Below are 24,292 nucleotides of genomic sequence, written 5' to 3'. Positions count from 1 at the left end.
GAGTTTTGGAGGAAGTGAGGAAAAGATTGGAGTGAACATACATAAAACTTGTCACCTGAAGAAGACTGGAACCACCTGGAGGTTGAGAATGTGGTATCCCTTTCTTATATGTTCCCTGAGGTCCCTTGTTACTCTATAGCTGTGTTTAACCAAGAGCTGGAATGAGGGACTTGGGCGCCATGTTGCTAAATCCATGAAAGACTGGCCTTCTACTCGGCCACCGACCGAGTAGAATGGAAAGATGGAAATGGAAAGAAATGTCACAGGCACTTGTGGTCCTGTCCCTTTTGTCTTCCTATGTCCACCCCCTTTCGAGCTCTTTCTCCGTCCAACATTGCTCACAGAGGAATCTCTGAGACTGAGAAAGAACAAATATCTAGTAACCTTCTGCCGCTGGCCTCACTGAAAGGGGAAAGAATCCTGTTGAATGCCATTGGAAATGTAGGGATCTCTTGTGACAGTCAAGTCTCAGGAGAAAACTAGTGGTTAAATTGCTAAGTTCTTTGAGTCACTTGCAGTGCAGATGAGTGCCTGACCTCTCAGTATCATGTTTCTGACTTCTTTGTGCTGGCTTCATTTTTTTTTTCTTTTTCCAAAATACCATTTTCATTTGTTCTTAGAGTGAAGAACATGTCAAAGAGCCTCTCTAGCAGTAGGTGGTTTTACAGAGCACATGAAGAATGAAAACTAAATTATCATCCTGGAAGCAGTCCACTAGCATCAGGGAGGTGTCAGATTACCTCCCAGTCTTGGCTGTGTCAGAATGTGAAACAGGAAAGGGAGAACTGAGGCAATGTTGCATCAGTTGGGCCCAAAGCACCCTTTATCTTGAATATGGAGAAAAATCGAAGCAAGAATTTTTGTTGTTGTTGTTGCTATTTTCTCCATGGCTCTTATCTAATTCAGTACCTCTTAAATGATAGTTTATAGAATGGTGATACATCAGGAAAAAACCCAGATAGTGCTAGTCTTGCATGTTCTCACCTAGCTCTTTTCCCTGAATCCTCATTAGAATCTATGGGAATGTTAGCATCATTCCCATAGATCAGCTTTAATTGATCTATATTAGTCTTAATGCTATCAGCTGGGTGATTAGTGGGTTTTATTGGTTATTCTTTTTTTTTTAATTTGACTGCACCGTGAGGCATGTGGGATCTTAGTTCCCCACTGCTGCATTGGAAGCACAGTCTTAACCACTGGACCACCAGGGAAGTCCCCCTTTTTTGGTTATTCTTGATAAAATTATGGAATTATGGAATCGCAGAATTTGGAAATTAAAAATTAAATCAAGAATTTGTGCCAAAACTCAAATTACAGATACTATCGTATTAAAGAGCCAGTGCTGTCCCAAACCACCAACACATTGTGTACAAGTTAGTCTAGTAGATTACCATTGATTTCCTTTGATTACCATTGATATTTTAAGAGATTGACATTAGTAAGCAGCTTTATCATTGTTGTTTAGTTGCTAAGTCGTGTCTGACTCTTTGTGACCCCCGTGGACTGTAGTCCTCCAGTCTCCTCTGTCCATGGGATTTCCCAGGCAAGACTACTGGAGTGGGTTGCCATTTCCTTCTCCAAGGGATTTTCCCGGCCCATGGATCAAACCCTCATCCCCTGCACTGGCAGGCGGCTTCTTTACCACTGAGCCTCCAGGGAAGCCCAGTAAGCTGCTACATCTTCCTTAATCAGAGAGGCAGAAACCTTTGCAAAACATTCAGCTGATGAAATGGCTCACTAAAGTGAGTCTAGAAAACTGCTAACTGTTTTCTAACACTCCTGCTGAACTCAACTCACTACCAAGTAGACTGTATTGATTTTTGTGCAGAGTTCCCTAGGCGAGTTTAGTGTGGCTGTATATGTGTGTTTATCAATTGAGATAGGGTGCTGCTGCTCTTCTCATCGTGTGTCTGTACATAAATCAGAGCAAGACCAGGGGAGGGCCATGGTAGATCACAGAGCAACTGAAAAAGATGACGGATAAATCAGAGCAAGACCGGGGAGGACCATGGTAGATCACAGAGCAACTGAAAAAAGATGACGGATAAATCAGAGCAAGACCGGGGAGGACCATGGTAGATCACAGAGCAACTGAAAAAGATGACGGATAAATCAGAGCAAGACCGGGGAGGGCCATGGTAGATCACAGAGCAACTGAAAAAGATGACGGATAAATCAGAGCAAGACCGGGGAGGACCATGGTAGATCACAGAGCAACTGAAAAAGATGACGGATAAATCAGAGCAAGACCGGGGAGGGCCATGGTAGATCACAGAGCAACTGAAAAAGATGACGGATAAATCAGAGCAAGACCAGGGGAGGGCCATGGTAGATCACAGAGCAACTGAAAAAGATGATGGATAAATCAGAGCAAGACCAGGGGAGGGCCATGGTAGATCACAGAGCAACTGAAAAAGATGACGGATAAATCAGAGCAAGACCGGGGAGGACCATGGTAGATCACAGAGCAACTGAAAAAGATGACGGATAAATCAGAGCAAGACCGGGGAGGGCCATGGTAGATCACAGAGCAACTGAAAAAGATGACGGATAAATCAGAGCAAGACCAGGGGAGGGCCATGGTAGATCACAGAGCAACTGAAAAAGATGATGGATAAATCAGAGCAAGACCAGGGGAGGGCCATGGTAGATCACAGAGCAACTGAAAAAGATGACGGATAAATCAGAGCAAGACCGGGGAGGACCATGGTAGATCACAGAGCAACTGAAAAAGATGACGGATAAATCAGAGCAAGACCGGGGAGGGCCATGGTAGATCACAGAGCAACTGAAAAAGATGACGGATAAATCAGAGCAAGACCAGGGGAGGGCCATGGTAGATCACAGAGCAACTGAAAAAGATGACGGCAGCGACTAGAAAAGGAAACAATGGTTTTATTTCAGGGACCCCACCCACCAGATGGTAGTTATCATATTTTTTGAAGTTTCATCTGATAGGTTGATTGATCCTCAAGTCTAACATGACATTGTAGTCCACACTCCTCTCTTGCCCTTGGCTGACATAATTGGGGAAAAGTTGAAGTTACCTTCTGTCAGTGGGGTAACTCCTCAGCAATCATAGTAAACTACCCTTCATTGCACCATTCCCCCCTATAAAATGGGCTAGAGATTCCTGTTCCATTTTTTGTATTTAAGAAAGAATGATCAAACTCTTATTTCAAAAGGATACACACACCTCCAATATTCATAGCAGCCCTGCTTACAATAACCAAGACATGGAAGCAACCTAAATGTTCATTTACAGACAAAGGGGTAAAGAAGATATGGTGTGTATATACAGTGGGATGTTACTCAGCCATTCAGCCATTAAAAAAAAAAATGAAATGATGCCATTTGTAGTAATATGGATGGACCTAGAGATTATCATGGGCTTCCCTGGTGGCTCAGACGGTAAACAGTCTGCCCACAATGTGGTAGACCTGGGTTTGATCCCTGGTTTGGGAAGATTCCCTGTAGAAGGGAAAGGCTACCCACGCCAGTATTCTTGCCTGGATAATCCCATGGACAAAGGAGCCTGGCAGGCTATAAGTCCATGGGGGTCACAAGGAGTCAGAGCAACTTTCACTAGAGATTATCATATGAAGTGAAGTGAAGTCAGAGAAGGAAAGACAAAGACCATATGATATCACTTATATGCGGAATCTAAAATATGATACAAATGAACTTGTTTACAAAATAGGAACAGACTCATAGACATAACAACATACTTATGGTTACCAAAGGGGAAAGGGGTCAGAGTGGGATAAAATAGGTGTTTGGGATTAGCAGATACAAGCTACTATGTATAAAACAGATAAACAACAAGGCCCTGCTGTATAGCACAGGGAACCATGTTCAGTATCCTGTAATACACCATATTGGAAAAGAATATGGAAATGAAGTTTCATATACGTGAATATATATGAAATATATTATTTTGTATATGCATGTATATCATATATTTTATATATATAAATATGTATATATAATATATATATATAAAATTCTGCTGTATACCAGAAACTGACAACTTCATAAATCAACTATAAACTGTATAGTTTATACAATGTTTACTATACAACTATAGTATACTATACAACTGTATAGTTTATACAATGAAATGTGAACTCACATTTCATTCTGGTATATACTATTTGAGCATCTTTTCTCAATGTAAGTAATGTAAATGGGGCATCTAAACATAGTCCCACTCAATATTCATAATCAATACTTATTAAATGACTCCCAAATATCAGGTTATATTCTAGAAGCCTCAGAATAAACCTTCAAAGGGTACCTTATTGACATAATTTTATAAATGAAACTGAGTTTCGGAAAACTGAAGTAATTTGCACAAATACACAGTTCAGTTCTGTCTCCCAGTTGTGTCCAACTCTTTGCGACCCCATGGACTACAGCACACCAGGATTCCCTGGCCTTCACCAACTCCTGGAGCTTGCTAAAACTCATGTCCATTGAGTCGGTGATGCCATCCAACCATCTCATCCTCTGTGGTCCCCTTCCCCTCCTGCCTTCAGTCTTTGCCAGCATCAGGGTCTTTTCTAAGGAGTCAGCTTTTCACGTCAGGTGGCCGAAGTATTAGAGTTTCAGCTTCAACATCAGTCCTTCCAGTGAACATTCAGACTGATTTCCTTAAGGATGGACTGATTGGATCTCCTGGCAATCCAAGGGACTCTCAAGAGTCTTCTCCAACATCACAGTTCAAAAGCATCAATTCTTCAGCTCTCAGCTTTCTTTAAGGTCCAACTGTCACATCCATACATAACTACCAGAAAAACCATATCTTTGACTAGACAGACCTTTGTTGGCAAAGTAATGTCTCTGCTTTTTAATATACTGGTTGGAGAAGGAAATGGCAACCCACTCCGGTACTCTTGCCTGGAAAATCCCATGAACGGAGATGCCTGGTAGGCAGTCCATGGGGTTGCAAAGAGTTGAACACGACTGAGTGACTTCACTTTACTTTACTTTACTTTTTAGGTTGGTCATAGCTTTTCTTCTAAGGAGCAAGTGTCTTTGAATTTCGTGGCTGCAGTCACCATCTGCAGTGATTTTGGAGCCCACGAAAATAAAGTGTGTCACTGTTTCTATCGTTTCCCCATCTATTTGCCATGAAGTGATGATACCGGATGCCATGATCTTGATTTTTTGAATGTTGAGTTTTTAAGCCAGCTTTTTCACTCTCCTCTTTCACGTTCATCAAGAGTCTCTTTATTTCCCTCTTCACTTTATGCCACAAGGGTGGTGTCATCTGCATATCTGAGGTTATTGATATTTCTCCCGGCAATCTTGCTTGATTCCAGCTTGTGCTTCATCCAGCCTGACATTTCGCATGATGTACTCTGCATATAATGCAGAAGGAAATGGCAACCCACTCCAGTATTCTTGCCTGGAGAATTCCATGGACAGAGGGGCCTGGTAGGCTACAGTCCATTGGGTCGCAAAGAGTTGGACAAGACTGAGTGACTAACACTACACTCTGCATATAGATTACATAAGCAGGGTGACAGTATATAGCCTCGACGTACTCCTTTTCGGATTTGGAATCAGTCCATTGTTCCATGTCCTGTTCTAAGTGTTGCTCCTTGACAGGCATACAGGTTTCTCAGGAGGCAGGTAAGGTGGTTTGGTATTCCCATTCCTTTAAGAATTTTCCACACTTTGTTGTGATCCACACAGTCAAAGGCTTTGGAGTAGTCAATAAAGCAGAAGTAGATATTTTTCTGAAATTCTCTTGTTTTTTCTGTGATCCAGTGGATGTTGGCAAAAGTTAGGGAGTAACAAAATAAGTCTAGCGTCCAGATCTATCACACTCACAAACCCATGATTTTTCAACACTATGTGGCCAACCCAATTAAAAAAATATGAAAATCTTATAATTTTCAGTCTTTCTTGGACTTGGCTTTCAGATTAAAAGTATTGGTTATGCTTTGCAAAAATATGGTGCTCAGTATTCCAATTAGATTTAATAAGCATTTATTGGGCACTTAATAGGTTTGTAAGTAAATAAACTATGGTTCTTAGTGTTAAGAACTTAAAATCTAAGGGTAGATATTCATACACTTGAAACTTCTATTTGGAACTCCAGTTATGAACCAGGAGCTATGCTAGGTGCATTACAAATATTATCTTGCTTTACTATTATATCTTTCTAAGAGCTGTATAAAGTAGGTATTTTATAAATATTTTTGCCAAGATGTAAATCATAAACAAAGATCAATGAGGCCTGTATTCCAACTAGGTAAAATAAGGAAAGTTTTATCAAGAAGATAAATGGCATTTCAAGCTGAGCCCTAAAGAGTATATGGGATTTTAATAGGATGGCTGGAAGATGAAGTTCCTGGAGAGACCCTTCCATGCTATGTGAAAAGAAGGAACAAATCAATGAGGGCAGGGAAGTGTAGGGTGTGTTCAAGTAAGAACAGATAGTTTGTATGGGATAGTATAAATTAGGGCCATAGTGTGGGAAGGAAGTAATAATATAGGTCATGAAGACCATGCCCTGCATGTCCACAGAGATCGGGCATCATAGGAAATGGGAAGCTATTAAAGACTTCGGCATAAGAGAATGATTGATGCATCTGATTTGATTCAGAAAAAAAGTCAGTCAGAAGCCTATATCAATAACCATAGATTGTCTCATGACCAATGCATTAGAATTACTTGCTACAATCATTTCCTTTAAAACATCATTTTTAAAAAGAGGTATTTAAAATACAGGTAATTAACATTTTATAAGGGCTTCCCGGGTGGATCAGACGGTAAAGAATATACCTGCAATGCGGGAGACCTGGGTTTGATCCCTGAGTTGGGAAGATCCCCTGGAGGAGGGCATGGCAACCCACTCCAGTACTCTTGCCTGGAGAATCCCCATGGTCAGAGGAGCCTGGCAGGCTACAGTCCATGGGCGCGCAAAGAGTCGGACACGACTGAATGACTCAGCACACACACAGATTTTTGTAAGATGATTTTTATAGTTTTCTATTGCCAGGAGCTGGTAATCACATGCTTTGACTAAGTTGAAAGGATTTACCCCCTTCTAGCCATCTGGTCTCTCTCTTTACTTCTTGTGAACTTGATAGAATTTATTGTATCATTATTTCGATACATGAGTCTATTGTCACCAGTAGATGTAGACTTTGGAGGATTTGGACTGTGGTTGTTGCTTTCTTTAATATCTCCCAAGCTCTGCAGAAACCATTATTACTTCGTGAATACTTGGTGGATGGATGAAGAATTGAATGGAGAGCCCCTAGCTTCACTGCAATTTGCGCTCAGCATCAAGGTGAATGCTTAACCCAGGGCCATTGTGAGAAAGACATTGGCACTTCTGAAAACCAGGTTTCTGTAAATTGTCAAATAGATAAATTGCATGGTATCTACAGATCAGTGGGTTCCACACACATAAATTTGAATTCACTAAATCTAGGCTGATGGAAGAGGTTGACCTGGATGAGGGTTTTCTAGCATAGGAGTGAACAGTGAATCCCGGTCCCAATCCAGCCCATTGCCTGTTCTTCCATGACCTGCAGTCTAAGACTGGTTTAGGACTCCCCTGGTGGTCCAGTTGCTAAGACTCCGAGCTCCTAGTGCAGGGGGCCCAGGTTCAATCCCTAGTCTGGGAACCAGACCCCACACACACAGCAACTAAGACCCATTTTGTCAGTCTCTCAGTCGTGTCCGACTCTTTGCAACCTCGTGGAGTGTAGCCCACCAGGCTTCTCTATCCATGGCATTTCCCAGGCACTGCTACTGGAGCAGGTTGTCATTTCCGTCTCCAGGGGAGCTTCCCAACCCAGAGATCGAACCCATGTCTCTTGCGTCTTTTGCACTGACAGGCACATTCTAATACCCCAGGTGCCACCTGGGAAGCCCTAAGACCCAGTGCAGTCAAACTAACTTTTTTTAAAGAATGGTTTATATATGTTTGAATAATTGCAAAAAAGAATAATAGTAATATGTTGAAATGTGAAAACCAATTAAGATAGAGAAACCAAGTTTCATTGTACAGAAACCAAGTTTTACTGGGACACAGTTACTCTTATTTGTTCACATCCCGTGTCCTGTCTCTGACTACTTTCTCACTCTAGTGGCAGAGTTCAGCAGTTATCAGAGAGACCACCTGGCCTGCAGAATCTAAAATATTTATTCTCTGGCCCTTCACGAAAAAATGTGCTCACCCTGGCTGGACTGTGTCTTTCTGGCTGTCTTAATCCATTTATATGGCTTTCTTCCTTTTCTGTGCAAATGGAAAATGAGTTTAAGTTCATTAGAAGCAAGAAACCTTTAGCTTTGCCTTCAGAATTTTTTTCCCCCTCCTTCTCTTAAGAATCTTGAATTTTCTATATATATCTAGATTTGCAAAGCTAAAGAATAATGAGGTAGAATATGTTTTATCCATTAGTAATCCCTTTTCTATGGGGATCCTGAAAGTATGGTTTTCTCTTTAGGTTAGAGAGCTGCATTCCTTTTCTAATCATATCCCATTTTTAGTTCACACTCAGGCTGTCAGTTCCACAGAACAATGTCAAGTTGAGCTTCTTAGGATCTCTTTCTTTTTAATTTTGGTTTTTTGGCTCTACAGGGTCTTTGTTGCTGCAGGAGCTTTTCTCTAGCGGCAGCAAGCGGGGGCTACTCTCTAGTAACGGGGTGCTGGCTTCGCATGGCGGTGGCCTCTTTCATTGTAGCGCACGGGCTGTAGGGTGCCCGGGCTTCAGTAGTTACAGCACTTGGGCTGAGTGGTTGTGGCTTGCGGGCTCCAGAGCACAGGCTCAATAGTTGCAACACCCGGGCCCAGTTGCTCTGCAGCAAGTGGGATCTTCCCAGATCACAGATCAAACCCATGCCTCCTGCATGGGCAGGCAAAATTCTTTACCCCTGAACCACTGGGGAAGCCCTTTAGGATCTCTTGAAAACCTATTCCAGTGGTCTCAGCTGGGTAGTTTTCCTCAAAAAGGCTCAGGGATAGTGGAATAACCTTGGATTATGAACAATATGTTTCACCTTCCTGTTTGGCTTGTTAATGCTGTCTATGCTTTGCAGTTTTGTTTGTACTTCTCAGCATCATCACTTTCTGGGCTTCCAGGGCCTAAGGCTGAAGCCATTCTGAAATAGCAAGGAGGCAACAGGACCCAAAGGGAAAAATATGCCCACCTCGTCAGGTCTGTCATTCACCCCTGAGGCAAATGTGATCTGGCTTCCGTCCCCTTCATCCCAGGGAAGGCACTTCAGGTCGTCAGGAACGTCCTGGCCGCCAAACCCTAGGGGCGCGTCTCGGTCCTCATCCTGCTTTTTTGAAGGATCTGGACTTTGACCATTCTTCCCTTTTCACACTCTCTCTCCTTGATTCCCAGAACAGAATCTAGTCCTGACATGTGCTCTCTTTTTTTCCGAAAGCTCCTCGGAGCTGCTAGGCGCTTCTCTTTCCACCCGCCCTTCCCACATCCCCTGTCTCCAGGCAGACAAGTGAAACCCATGGTGTTTTACTGTGTCCGCTCTGAGTAGACTCCTGACATCTATGTTGCGGCTATTACCTCCATTTCAAGGACTGTATCCGTAGCTATCGTGAGTGTGCCATCACTCTCTGATCACCCTGACCTCCCTTCTTTCTGCATTTTCAGCACTCACAGAGCCCTGTCATTTATTTACTGCACCATATGTTTTGAGTTTTCTTTTCCTCCGTCCTCACTGCTGCTTCCTTTGTTCAGGCCCCCATCATCCCTCCCTTGAACTCTGTGCACTGGTCTCCTGCTAGTTCCCCCCGCTGACTCTAGTCCTGTCTCCAACCACCCTCAATACTCCTGCAAGCGCAGTCTCCAAGACCAGATGCCTCCAATGACTTCCATTCACCCGAGGGCAAAAGTTTAAGTTTCTTATGTTGCTTCTGGCATTAGGCTTAGTTTCTCCTCTTGCCTCTTATCATCTTCTCGTTGTAATCTCCGCTACATTAGTACGGAAAGACTAGTCTTTCTGAAACCTCTCTTGGTTACGTCATGCCTCCGCTCTGATGGTTGTATTCTTTACCTTTGTCTCCATCTGGACAAATCTCACACACCTCCCAAACCCCAGTTCAAATATGGTTCTCCCTTTCCTAAAGTGACTATCCCCTCCTCTTTGCCATCATAGGAGTTTTGCATACTCCCTGAGGAGAACACAGTTCACAGTGTACTATAATTGTTTTTACACTTTTTCACACAGAAGACTATGTCTCCTTTCTCACTGTATTTTCAGTTCATAGCACACAATCCATCTCCTAAAAAGCATCCAAGAAATGAATGTGTCCAACCTGTATGTCAGTAGCTACACCACGTCCTCTGGATGCGGTTATGTTACCAGGTATGTTAGAAATGAATGGTGCTATGAAATCCAAGTAGGCCAGTTATCAGCAGAAAAGGTCTATTTCCTTCTCTTAATATTTAATTTGTGTTGAATCTAAGCTGAGTGTATGTGGCTATATATAGTCACTCTAGAAGTCAGATGTGAGAAGATTGGTATTTATTTTAACAGACCAGAGTGAAAGAGAAGAGACTTCTAATGTAATTATTAGTGAGTTACATACATTAAAGTTTAATTTCTCATACTAATACAGAGGGAACTTGGTAGAAAGTTAGTGTCTAATTAGTCATATAAAGTATGTGTAATATGAAATATATGTATATGTACATATATATTTAAATGTCAGCATTATAACATTACAGAGTTATATTTTATTATAGTCACCCTCAGGAAATTATCATTGTAAGCCCAATAATAAACACAGGTGACTTTAAGGGCTCCCCTAGTGGTCCAGTGGTTAAGATTCTGAGCTCTCAGTGTAGGGGGTACGGGTTCAATCCCTGGTCTCACATGCCGACTAAGATCTCACATGCTGAGCAGGACAGCCAAAAACAGGAACAACAAAAAAAAAGACAAGGGACTTCATGGGGTTAACCTGTGCGGTTAAACATATGGTCCCTGCCTTATAGAACTCAAAAATCATAGACGTAAAAAGATAAGTAATAATATAAGGCAGTTTAAAGTAAGCCAATAAATGGCAAATAATAACTGAGATTCCATTTTGTATCCTGGAGAAGGAAATGACAACCCACTCCAGTATTCTTGCCTGGGAAATTCCATGGACAGAGGAGCCTGACGGGCTATGGGGTCTTGAAAGAGCCACACACGACTTAGTGACTAAACACCAATAACACTTTACTATAGTTCTGTGCACACAGTGGGTGTTTCATAAGTATTTGCTCAGCGAATGAAGTGACAATGGGACAGAGCAAATTTGTAACAATTTTTCAATTGTCCTTTCTTCACTTTTTTCGTTTACCTGGAGTCAGGTCTTGGTCTGTTTTTGACACTAGCTAGTTGTGCATAAGAGTGAGAATTTATCCTTAATACTTTTCATAGATCTCAGATAAAGCTTATTTTTATTTTACAAGTTGGAAATCAAACTTAATAATATATAATGTAAATAGTGTATACATAAAGCATATAAGTAACACATATATTAAAATGTGTATAATTTAAAGCTCTGTAAAGTCTGCTGCATCACGGAAGGCTTTGTCAGTCTTGCTGAGACACATTGGGTGAAAGTGTAAAGTCTTTAATGACATGAGGCAAATATTCAGGCAATTTTAACCATTGTCTTTTCAGTGGGAGCAAATTGTTTCAGACAACAAAGTGCAGGTTTCCAATAGGAAGGAAACCAACTAAAGATGTAGTTCCTTCTAGAAGTTGTTTTAGTCTTTTTCAGAAGGAGGTTTAGGGTGATTCCAGGTGCCTCACCAGCTTCATTGGAGTGGAATACAGGTAATCTGTGTACACTCGATCTTTGCCAATTCATGATACCTACCAGGCTGCCCAGATTTACCCATGGAACCTCCTTATGGCTTAGCAAAGTATCTTTAAAGAAAAGAAGAATGGATGGTCATGTTGTAATTCATCTATTTTTCTGCATCTATATAGAAAGGTTAATATTTTTATGTGCATGCATGCTAAGTCCCTTCAGTCATTTCTGACTCTTTGCAACCCGTAGGCTGTAGTCCACCAGGCTCCTCTGTCCATGGGATTCTCCAGGCAAGAATAACTGGAGTGGATTGCCATTTCCTCCTACAGGGGATCGTCCCTACCCAGGGATTGAGCCCCAGTCTCTTACATCTCTTGCATTGGCAGGCAGGTTCATTACTACTAGCACCATCTGGGAAGCCCCTAATATTTTCACAAGTATGCTTAAATATTAGAGATTTCAAATGGTAATCCCCAAGACCCTCTTCTTCGCCTTTTCCAGTTTGGAGCTCCATCTTAGGGAAATAGCCATGTTTTGAAGCAGGTGTAGTTCTTTCTGCAAGTTTCCCCAGTGCAAACAAATTGTAATCTCACAGGTCTGCCTGTATTCCTGTCTTCTCTTCCCTCTTTATTCAACCAGAAAGAGGATTTTCCCCAGTAATAATCTTGTAGAAGTACCATGGAGCTTGATGTTATTGCCAAAGTGAGTTTCACTTTTCAAAACTATACGTGTGTAAAAATAAAAAGGAACATTTATATCTTAATAGGGTTCATGCAGCAGGTAATTATTCCAAAGTAGCTCCAAACTGAATTTTCACTTCTCCATTCTCATCTTGGGAGACACATTGACAGTGGCTCAGCCCATGCTTTCTTTGGTTGTCTTATTGACAGTCATACCAGATGGACCTTCTTTAATTGAGTAGCTGTATGTTCTTAAATGAGTAAATAGTATCATTCCAAGTTGACCTATTGACATAATCTCAAAGACCATGCCATTTATGACAACCTCAGTTTATTATTTCAACCATCACACTGGCTTGCAGAGAACTCCTTATTTAAATCACTGTACATTTTTTTTTTTTTTTTAAATACCAAGGCTTATTTCAGTCCTAAATCCATTCTCTCTGAGGTGGAACTACCAGTGCGATGGTAGTGACATTCCTTTTTTAAATTTGCTTTTCGTTTGAATTATCTTCACTGTCTTAAGAAATGAGCAAGGTTAGTCAGTAGAGAGAGAGCTCATCGCCACTCCAGCTATTTTTAAACGCTTTGATTTTTAAAAAAACGGTTAGATGGAAGCGATAGAACTCTGATTCAACTAGGCTGCTCCTGGCCTCCGTTTATTCTTTTATTGTTGCTTCATGTTTTTCAATAACACTGTTTCTTTAGAAATTCTTTCTTTTTTCCCTAAGCTACTTGCTATATAAGAATGTAGCAACTACAGATCATTTTAATACTGTTTATAAATAAATCACCTTAGCTGAGCTGGTCTGTTGATTAAGTATGTATTTAAACACCTTTTATTCCCCTATAAAACAGACGTTCTATGTAATGTTTTTCATAGAATGAATTGTAATTTCCTCAAAATTCATCAAATATTATATTTAAATATTTTCAGGAGATGTGCCGTGCTGGGCTTAGTTGCTCAGCCGTGTCCAATTCTTTTTGACCCATGGACTGTAGCCCGCCTGCCTCCTTTGTCCATGGGGATTCTCCAGGCAAGAATACTGGAGTGGATCGCCGTGCCCTTCTCCAGGGGATCATCCCAACCCAGGGATTGAACCCAGGTCTCCTACTGCATTACAGGCAGATTCTTTACCGTCTGAGCCATCAGGGAAGCCCCTTGGTACACTCATTCCCAAATCATGGTGTCAAATATAAATCAGATATGTTTTTAAAGTGATGGAAAATATCTTCTTTGATAATTCTTTATTTGCCAATAAGTTACTTTGCAGAAGGCAATGTCAAATAGTCCCATTCCTCTCCTAATTTTGATCTGTATACAATTATACATCTAGTTTTTCTTTCAAGAAAGCCACATCCTAGGAACTCAGAAAAGGATGCTATCTGGGAAATTCTCAATTTCTCTTTGTATCATTTACAAAGCAAGCAAAACCATTCCTGACATTTGATTTTTGAAAACCATAAAATCATTTCACCACCAAAGCCCAAACTTTCTAAATCAAATTTCGACTGAAGAGCAAATACTTTTGTCATTTATAAACCTTTGAAGTTGGGGGTTCACAACGAACTTTCCAGACAGCCCTCAACAAAGCCATATCAACCCATGTCTCTGAAGCACATTAAATTATACAGTGAGCCCCATGTACCAGCCGTGTTGGCTGCAGAAGGAGAAGAACTTAACCCTTGAGTAGGCCAGTTTGTTGGTGTGGGGGTGACAGGTGTGCTCCAGAGAGGCCTCTGGGAGAGGTGGGGTGTGGGGGTGCCTGTTGGAGGGTGCAGGGAGCTAGCCCTTTGCACTCCACTTGCAAGGCTCCTTCTTTGTAGCTCTGGTTTGTGATGTGATTTATGGGAGCTGCAGCTCACGGGCCATACATCACCTTCCTGGTCGGCTTTGTTGACACCTTGTCACATTCTTGTGGGCTTGAGGAATTCATTGTTCTTGTTTGAACTGATAAGAACCAAAAAAAAAGAAAAAGAAAAAAAAAAGAATTTTCTCACTGAGACCTTGGGAAAGGCCGAGGGGGTGGAACGTTGACTTGGAGCAGCGAGGCTGCACTTTCCCAAGCAGAGCGGCCTCAACACCTTCTCCTGCCCCAGGAAGCCTCACCCTGAAGCATGCAGCTCTGGGTGCACCCTGAAAGTCGTTTCCTGGTTGTGAGGTGTCTCTTTTTTGCTGGGGTGGGACGGGAGAGGGGCTTCAGGAGGAGGAAAGAAGAGGAGGGAGTTTTCCTTCCAGACATGAGAGCTAGACTGGCTAAGAGCTGCCAGTGGAAGGTAAAATGACCCTGGGCACTGGGAATGTAAAACACGCGGTGACTTTTGATGTGAGCCGGTCTCTTCGAAGTTCACCCTTTGTAGAGCGTGCTCCTCGGGCATTCTGCCATGTGACCTCTCCCGTTTGATGTGTCCTGCCCCATGCCTCACTTAGTATTTTGGCAGCCTGCTCAGGCTGCCATCTGAGGCCAGCACTTGAAGAGAGTAGAACGTTTCAGAATAGCAACTCATAGAGCCACTGATGTATACACAGGATATTACCTCCTGTTTCCACAGAGCAAATGCATGGTCTGCCTGCTGTTTTTTGTTTTTATTTTTTTTAAGATCTTTGCAGAATAATCTCTCTGATAACTTTGCTTCAGAAAACATAGAATGGATTAAACTTCTTTTTATCCAAGAGAAGTAACAGGTCAGATCATATAAACCACCTCATGGGATCCTTAGTGCTCATACTTCCTGTGTGAAAACAGAGATTTTCTTTGAGAGCAGCTTAGCACAAACGCAGCCCATTCACTAATATTCTCTGTCATCAGCTTTCGTTGATTGGAAGGAGAAGAACCAATTCGCACCCCAGCCAAGGGCTGGTGTCCAGGGAGTTTAGCATTTTTGTGTTGTACTGTTAACAAGTTCATGTGTCCTGTTGTAAATCCCTTCACCTGGAAGCATCATTCACACATCCCCACTAGGAACCTCATGTTGAACTGGAGCCACGGGTTCTTAAAACGGCTCTTGGCAACCACGTTTCCTGTAGAATGCATGTGTACAAACTCCTTCTGGCACATGATTTGCCCAGCAGTTACTGTGCTCTGAACAAGGAATGCTAGAAGAACTGCCAAGGTAGGTGGTCAGAGAATAAGATTGAAGAGTAGACATTGTGATAATACTGAATGCAAATGAAAGTGACCTAATAAATGTATGATAATACAGTGATTGCATGATTAAAGTGAGAGACTAGTTTTGGAAGGCATACACTTTGTGTGTGGGTCATCTGTCTTGCTTTGAAGTGCTATTTTTTGACTAATATTTAAATGTCTAAATATATGCAATGCTGTCCATATCGGCATCAAACCTCTAACACACATCCAGCTTTGAAAATCTACAAGCCCAGATCCTCCCATTCCTTACAATTCTGATGAGCCTGCCAGTTCTGCTTCTGCCTTTTCTCTTAGCTCAGAAGCTACTCTGGCTTCCAGAATTAAGTTTATTGACAGTGTTTCACTGCTCTCTGCTGGAGAAGCCCAAAGCTAGGCCTGACTTCCAGGGCTCAAATCATTTGCAAGGAATGCAGGTGAGATGGCTCAGCTGATAAACTTCCCGCCTCTGAAAATCACCTTAACACAAGACTTACCCATGCTTGTCATAGATCACAGTTGAAGAGCCGTGATGTGCAGACTAGTAACAGGTTTCTCAGAGAAGAAGATGGGTAAGACGAAAATAGATCGCTGCCCAATCTCCAATTTGTTACCTCCAAAGTTGTCTCATATAAAGCTAATCCATGTGGTGGTACACGGAGACTGTGTACCAGTCTCAAGTTAACTCCCATCCTTCTGTTTTGTCACACAGATATATACCTTACTCTGCTATGTACGTCTGAGATGATCATCCCCCAGCCCCTCGAAAAAGAAAAGAAAGCTCTCTTGGCCAAACTATTTATTTCTTCTAAACTGTTTCTTTAGTATGTGCATGTCTGGAGACAAGAGATCAAAGAATTTAATCAAATAAACCAAGAGTGTGTTAGGGGCATTTTTTCCCTAAAACATTTTCTAGGTAGGAATAAATATTAATTTCCACCTTCATTTTCATGAACACAAATCCATACCTTCACTGAGATGTTACACTTCTCAAGCATGAAAGAAAAGTACAAGTGCAAAAACAAAAACAGCCAATGCTTTCGATGAAGATTGTTTTTCATATCCATTTTGAGTATGTGTATACACATCAATTTATGCATGTGTGCATGTGTGATTATCGCTTATATTGTACACATGTATGTTTTGAAGGGATAGGGAGAGAAGAGAGAAGCCTAGTACATCTCCAGGGTGGACTATGCTCTTTTAGGCTCTTTTCAGTCTAGCATCTTTTAACTTAAAAACAACTTGATGAATAGAAATCATAAAAAGCCAGCCTTAGAACAGCATTAAAGTGCTCTTCTATTCTACAGCATTCCAAGTGAATTATTGCTGTGCTGTCAAAGAAAACAAAAACATTTGGGAAGGACTGTTTATTTTACAGTGGTTGACCAAAAGTATGCAAGTGGTTATAAAAAAATGTAGACCGCTAGCGATGGGAGGTGCCACTTGCCCATTCTGAAATCCATTCACAAACCTTTGACACTGACTCGCGATCACGAGAGATAATATTAGAGGCACACACATTTTCCATGGGGAAGATCCTAGCGCTTTCAGAGCCTTGCCCGTTCAGAGCCAACAAATAAAACCACTATCTTCTATCCTGTGTCACTGGCATCTTATTCACAGAGCCTGATGGCATGATATTTTTTCCTTCCAAGAAGAGCAAGGAAATTTTTGTAAAAATATTTCTCTAGGAGGTTATGGCAACATGATCTTTTTTTTGTGCTATGCAGCCTTTGTATTTAAAGGTTAAAATAAAAACTGCCGTTGACAGTGTCCATAGTCTTTCATTAGACAAATACATGATTTTTAAGCTAGATAAGAAATTAAAAATCCTTAACACAGTCCCTTTGTATTAAAGATAATAAAATGTATAATCAGAGAAGACAAATTACTTGTTTTATAGTTGCCTCAGCTAGGCAGTATGGAGGGATGAGAGTTGAAATAGGAGGTTGCTGTTTCTGAGATGGCTCAGTGGTGAAGAATCCTCCTGCCAATGCAAGAGACACAGGAGATGTGGATTTGATTCCTGGGTCAGAAAGATCCTCTGGAGTAGGAAATGGTAACCCACTCCAGGATTCTTCCCTGGAAAATCCCATGGTCAGTGGAGCCTGGTGGGCTTCAGTCCATGGAGGTCACAAAGAATCTAATGCGACTGAGCATGCTCACATTCAGAGACTATATAGTGTCAGGACCTCATTAATACCTCCTGGGAAATGCTTGTTTTAATGTTTAAGGATTTCTCATTAGTGAAGAAACCAAGGAACCTAGGTCCCAGGGTTTAAGTTACTTTTACTTTTTAAAAAATTTCACTGATAAGTTAGCATCCACTTAACCTGGTAGATTGATCACCGGATATATTTTTGAGAAATGAGAATGGTCATAACCAGCTCTCATTATCTTTATCATGGGGTGAAAGATATGAAAAGCTCTTTGATAGTTCCTAGCATGATTCTTTCACATCAAGCCACTCCGTAAACATTGATTGAAAGAATTCCTTCCTGTCGACGCCGGTGCAGCCTGTTTTCTGAGTGATGTGTACATTGTAGGAAGACCCCACGTCATAAGAGTATCCTTGTGATAAACGGACAGACAGCTTACCACCATGCACACGTCTGAGATGCTTTGGGCATCCGGCTCTCCTAACACTGTGCCCCCAGGGTGGAGAGAGTGAAAGAAAGAGAGAGGAATTGGAATCAGAATCACGTGCATCTGAGCCCCTACCTCAGCAGCTCCTTCTGGTCCCTGAGGGTCTCCAGGCGCGGAGAGTTTTGTGTAGTGTTGGCCCGAGAGACGGTTATCCTTTGGACAGCTCAGCTGTGTCTGTCTCCTCACCGAAACGGCATCCGATTTTGTTCAGATGTAGCATTTGCCTTCCCTCCGTGACATCCTTGGGTTAATCACGTGCTTGCTGGCCAGGATATGTAAATAAAACTTGGCTACAAAACACTTAGAGGATTATGAAGCAATCTTGCTTAATAGTAGTGAAACAAAACAAAACAAAACACCACTCCAGCACATCCTCGTGTGTGCTGCTAAGTCATGGAAAGATCCAGTTATGACTGGAACTGTCCTGGCCTGAGTATTGTCCTAGACTCAGAGAGAGAGAGAGAGAGAGAGAGAGAGAGAGGGAGAGAGAGTGGGGGAGGATGACAGGGAGAGGAGACACTGTGCTGCCGACAGCCCCAGCAAGCCATCCCTGCAGGCAGTTGCTAATGAGGACGCGGTGCGGGTGGGGGGAGCCTGCTAATCCGGGGAACCCGCCTTTCCCACCCGTGCTGGGATGACTGAGTCACCGCCGCTTACACATCCTTGAACTGCACACCTTTTCCTATGTGCTCAGAGGTGGCCTGGACCCAGGGAGGACCTCCCCAGGAGGTTGCAGGCTGCAGAATGAGAGATTCAGATGTGTGTGCGTATGGCGGGGGGCGGGGGGGTGGTGGTGTTCCTGTGAGGCTTTGCAGTTAAAGCTGTCCATCTCCTGTCGCTGGCCAGTTGCTAGCTCGGGACCATGAAGCATCCCCCTCCAAGTTGTCTATCAGCAAAGCTGTCTACTCTGACCGGAGGGAAACGAGCGTGGAAACCCCAGGTGGTTCTGCGTGCCAAGAGCAACCTTAGTCAATGAGAGAGCTCAGCAGATGGCGGGGTCCTGCGTGCCGACCTTTCTGCTGCTCGTAGGAGAATCATGTGCTGCTATTTCTGTGGCCTCTGCCAGTTGGCCCCTGCCCACCTTTTCTGTTCATACTAAAGCGGCCAGGAACTGAGCAAAAGAGGAAGCCTCCTCGGCTGTGCTCCGGGCCGCTCTGCCAGGAGTGCGTCTGTAGTAGGTCCAGCAGCAAAAACAAAACAGGGCAGAGCGGGGGAGGCCCCGGCCAGAGCAGCTGAGCGTGGAAACAAAGAAGCCCGCCAGCAGCAGCGGCAGCAGCAGGCTGCAGAATGTCAGGCTAGAAGAGGAGCTTTCAGAGTGGCCACATGGTCTCCAAGGGGGGAAACTGAGGCCAGAGAGAAAGGAGCAGTCTGGGCAGTGGCTGAACCAGGCCTGCTGAGGACCCACCCACACTGCTGTTGGATTTTAGTAGCTCTGGGGTTGACAGTGTGGCCCTGGACAACTTACTTAGTCTCCCTGACCTCAGTCATCTCATCTGTAAAATGGGGATGAGACTAGACCCTCCCTCCTCCTACCAGTCGCTCTGCAAATTACACGAGGAAGTGTAAGCAAAAGCACTTGGCGTGCCTGGCCATTAGGAAGTGCTCAGTACACGTTGGCTGGTCTCCTGTGATCGGGGACTTGAGATGCCACTGAAGCAGGAAGGAGAGATAGGGAATTGTTCCTACATATCTGATCTGTGAAATGTTTCATAATTTGAAGGCCTTTCCCAAGGAGAGGTGAGCACATGTGATTAAGACCAGGCTGATTTTGTGATTTTGCTCAGTGTTGATGTGATTGGAATGTTTAATCAAGCAACAGACTCCCCCTTCCAGGAAGAGCCCAACTGTAATAACGAGGAGGAAGCGGGTAATGTGAGAGCCCTGGAATTGTTGCCGGTCAGACTTCCTGAATGCAGGGTTTATCCCCTTTGTGAAAGCCAATTCTGAACCTTCCTGACTGAGAGTTTAGAATAGTCGGCTTCGAAGTTACATTCTCACTGAAAAATGCTTCCTAAAAGCTGAGGAATTGCTCTAGGGGTAAAAGAAGGGAGGAAGTGGTGAATAATACTGCATTTTGCGGAAAAGACTAGTGATAGAGATGATTTTGCCCCCTTAGGCCTAGGTGTAAGGACGGATTTAGGAGCCAGCTTCCCTTCCCTTCACTTCTAACAACACTTAATTCCCAAAGTGCTTTACATCAAGTTCGGACACCAGCTGGTTGGGAATCAGTTAGAGATCACAATGCAAGAACGGTGACCATGTACTGAGCCCTCATTGGAGTGTCAGGTGTTATGCAAAAAAGCACACTGTATTTGTAATCCCACTTCATTTCCACAACAGCCCCATGAACTATTTCCCTGTTTTGCGATGAGAAAAGTGAGGCTTGAAGAAGTTAAGTAACTCACCCAAGATCATGCAGCGAGTAAACGCTCCTGTGTTCTCACCTTAGCCACTATGCCGTGCCCTGCTTTCCTCCGAATGGTAACCTTACTTCTGACCTGAATCTCTATGGCCTGCCTTTTTTTTTTTCCCCTCTAAATTTAGGACTGTACTACATTCTTGCCAAGGCTGCTTCTTTCAAAATTCTAAATGTCTCCAGAAAGAGGTACAATTTATAATAAGGAATCTTACTTTCCAAATAAATTCTACCCTATTAAAATCAAAGAACCAATTGCCTTTCTTTTTTTTTTTCCTCTCTTTTTTGGTATGTATGTGTCATTCAAGTTACAGAATTCAGAAAGGGATTAAAAACTGGGAAAAACTGTCATGTGGTATTTTGATATAGGTGCAAGCCCAGTGACTCTAAGGAAAAAGGAACATTTTTACGAAATAACGCCTGCCCAATTGATCCTGATAAGTTTTAATTGTTTAATCCTGATAAGTATCAATGCACAAGTGTATCTCCTTTTGTTGTCAGAAGCAAATGGTAAACTTTATTTGTGCTGGCCTTTATTTCAAGAAAGACTGTGTGTTTATGCATTTATAATTATATCCCCAAGGTAAGCCACCTGGATATCTCAGCATTATTACTTTACTAAGGGAAATTTCTCTATCAAAAATTTTTATGTTCTAGTGGAATTATGCCTCTAAGTTCTCAATATTTATCAGTATCTTTGAAATTTTGTTAGTTAGCCTCATCGAGATTACTATGTACTAATAATCACTACCTGTGTGACCTTGGACAATTTTCTTAAGCTCTCTGAGCCTTAGCCACAAAATGGGAATTGTAATAGGATCATCATATTATTATAATGGATTGTTAAGAGCATTAAATGAGTTAATTTTGTAAAGTGCTCCAGATTGTTCCTGACATACAGTGTTAACTAATATTTTTAATCACTGATGACTTCCAAACAAATTTGCTAATAACTGTATCCAGTAAGTTTTTAATCATAATGAACCTTCAGGTTATTCTATTTTTAATTGGTATTCAGCATTATAAAGTTTGCTTTTTTCATTTCTCACTGATGTCTATAAATTGCATTTACTTAGAAAGGCTCTTAAGAAACTTTCATATTTCTTTTACTTCATCCTCTCTTTAGTAAGTGGTGACTTACTGTTTATTTTATCCTTCGAATTTTATCTAGAGCAGCTTATGACTTTAAACTGTGACATATAATGCATCAAATTACACTCATTGAATTGATTTACTCTGAACTGTAGATTATTTTAGGTAGCATTTGCCCTCAATTTTTTTACTTGGTGTCCAAGTTTCAAAGAAACATGTTTTCGGTCCTAGTCACGGTAAATAGTGGGTTTTTAAATGACATCATGAGATACATATTTCTCAGATACAAAAGTTTGTTGTTGTGTTCTCTTGGCCAGAAAAGACTCCTCTTCCTGGGAAATGTAGCCACAGAATGCTGGGTTTGAGTTTTATTAATATCCTGTAGATTGAAAACAAAATGTTTTCCCTCCCCGTTTTTGTTCTTTTCCATTTGGCAAACCCAGTGATTTGCCACATGAGCCAATGTGTGTCTCATTTGCTTATTTTCTTGTGCACTAGCAGCCCTGGTGATGTCATCTGGAACGTGTACAGTCCCTGGGAATAAATAACATGTTGGAACAAAGTTTTCTTTGAGGCAGCAGAAGCGTTCATGCACCTTACAGTACACTCTGGGCTTCCCAGGTGGCTCAGTGCTGAAGAATCCTCCTGCCAACCGAGGAGACGCAGGTTCAGTCCCTGAGTCGGGAAGGTCCCCTGGAGGAGGAAATGGCAACCCACTCCAGTATTCTTGCCTGGAAAGATCCTATGGACAGAGGAGCCTGGTGGGCTACAATCCATGGAGTCACAAAGAGTCAGACACGACTGAACATGAACGCGCGCGCGCACACACACACACACACACACACACACACAGTACACTTTAAATAACCCAATTTCCTTATTAAAAAATTATGTCAAGGCCACCGCCTCTTCATATTTCTTGTTTCAGATAATAATAATCACAACAATGATATGTAAAGATTTTTATTATAACTACTGATTATAAATTGAGAGCCACATTTTCAAAATTATCTTAAAATTTGACCTGATGATATCAAATATCTATACTATGAAAATGTCTTTTAAAAAAAACCAAATTACTAGGTTAAAAGATCAGACAACTTAAACTTGTCTTATGTAAACATCTTTGTTACTCCGTTGTTACCATTCTTAAAAATGATTCATTGACTAGAACGAGTGCCGTTTTTTTATGAGTTACAATGCTGCAAGGAATTCAGACTGTTTTCAAGCTGACGGTTCACTGAAGGTTAAAGATTCTCTGGCATCCTCAGTCCCTGTTTCCTCCTCCTGATGGGGGGTTTCTTTTGAGTCATCATTCTTGCAGGGAATTACTGAGAAGTGCATTGGCCAGAAGACAACGCAGAGGTATTTGGGGAAGGAGGCAGATGTCCAACCAGGGCATACCATTGAATTCTAGTGAAATTTCCAGACAGAGCTCCTCAATTTGCCAACCAAGCGCCAACTGGCAGTGGTCACTTGTACTCTCTGCCTTATCTGGAACACATTCTCACTTTTTGAAGGCACAGTCCATTGAATTCCTCATTTCCTGTTTCATGCACTGCCTTCCTCCTGTACCCCTTAATAAGTAAGCAAAGACTCTCTTGACCAATAGGTTAGGTTATGCAATTCTTGTGATTTTTAATGACTTTGAGCTCATTTAGAAAGTAATGCCTGTTTCTCATGGCCCAGAATTATAGAAGGCCAATTACCTCATGCTGTTTATTTGGCGATTGAAGTGATGCCTTTTCTATAAAGAGCTCATTACACAAATGGTCCCTGTGAATCAGTGTGATTTTAGTGGGGAGTTCCAAAGACGGAAGTTTGATGACATCTTCTAAGGCCAGCTCGACAAAAGCAATGCAAATCTTAACTTTTCTTTTTAAAGGTGGCGTTCCAGTGAATCACCCTATGGAAGAATATTAAGAAAGATATTTTATACTTGGACTCTGTGCAGTTCTAAAGGTTTTAAAGAACCATAGTCTGATCTTAGCTTTTATAATTAAAATAATTGAATAGTGAAGATTTCCTGGAGTTTAATCCCTAGGACCTCTATAGTAAGATATCTGTACACAGTACAACCTGACACAGATAAGCTTTAAAAAAAATTTTTTTTTAATTTATTATTTTAATTGTGCCTTCCTTGCATTTGACCCCCACAAGGCATTTTTTGACTTTTGGATGGCTGCGGCTTGATCTCTCCCACTTACACAGACACATACACACACCCCTTCACAAAGACTACTAGAAATAGTAGTTGTTTTTTCTGAGGTTATTAATAATCTTTTCCATAGTGGTTTAGGGGCATAAGATGTCATGTGTGAGTAAGGGAGGCACAGATTATTTTCATAAAAAGAAGACACTGAATAATATGTTGTTTCCGTCTTTCACTCATTGATTCCTTCACCAGTATATATAGAGTGTCTCAGAGCACTAGACATTTTGATCAAATTATCTCACACAATTTTTAGCAAAGATGACTCAAGGAACCATTCACCGACATCCCTTTAGAGATGCACTCAGCCCAGCTCATCTG

At 41.9% G+C, this 24,292-nt stretch overlaps 1 protein-coding gene across 3 annotated transcripts in view; it reads left to right on the top strand.

Moving 5' to 3' along the window:
- Positions 1 to 24,292, top strand: part of HMGA2 (high mobility group AT-hook 2) — a 145,291-nt gene that overhangs the window by 44,632 nt on the left and 76,367 nt on the right. Inside the window, exon 4 of one of the 3 annotated variants that reach the window (XM_061130690.1) lies at positions 16,315 to 18,331. The exons of the other annotated variants lie outside the window; for them this stretch is intronic. Coding sequence (XP_060986673.1) covers positions 16,315 to 16,350 — 36 coding nt within the window. The 3' untranslated portion in view covers positions 16,351 to 18,331. Of the gene's footprint in view, positions 1 to 16,314; positions 18,332 to 24,292 lie in introns of those variants that run through there. 3 annotated transcript variants of the gene reach the window in all.

Source organism: Dama dama, chromosome 3 (genome assembly GCF_033118175.1).
Source record: "Dama dama isolate Ldn47 chromosome 3, ASM3311817v1, whole genome shotgun sequence".
NCBI classification, from domain to species: domain Eukaryota; kingdom Metazoa; phylum Chordata; class Mammalia; order Artiodactyla; family Cervidae; genus Dama; species Dama dama.
Note: the sequence above shows the minus strand (reverse complement) of the source record. Positions and strands in the feature narration are given on the sequence as shown.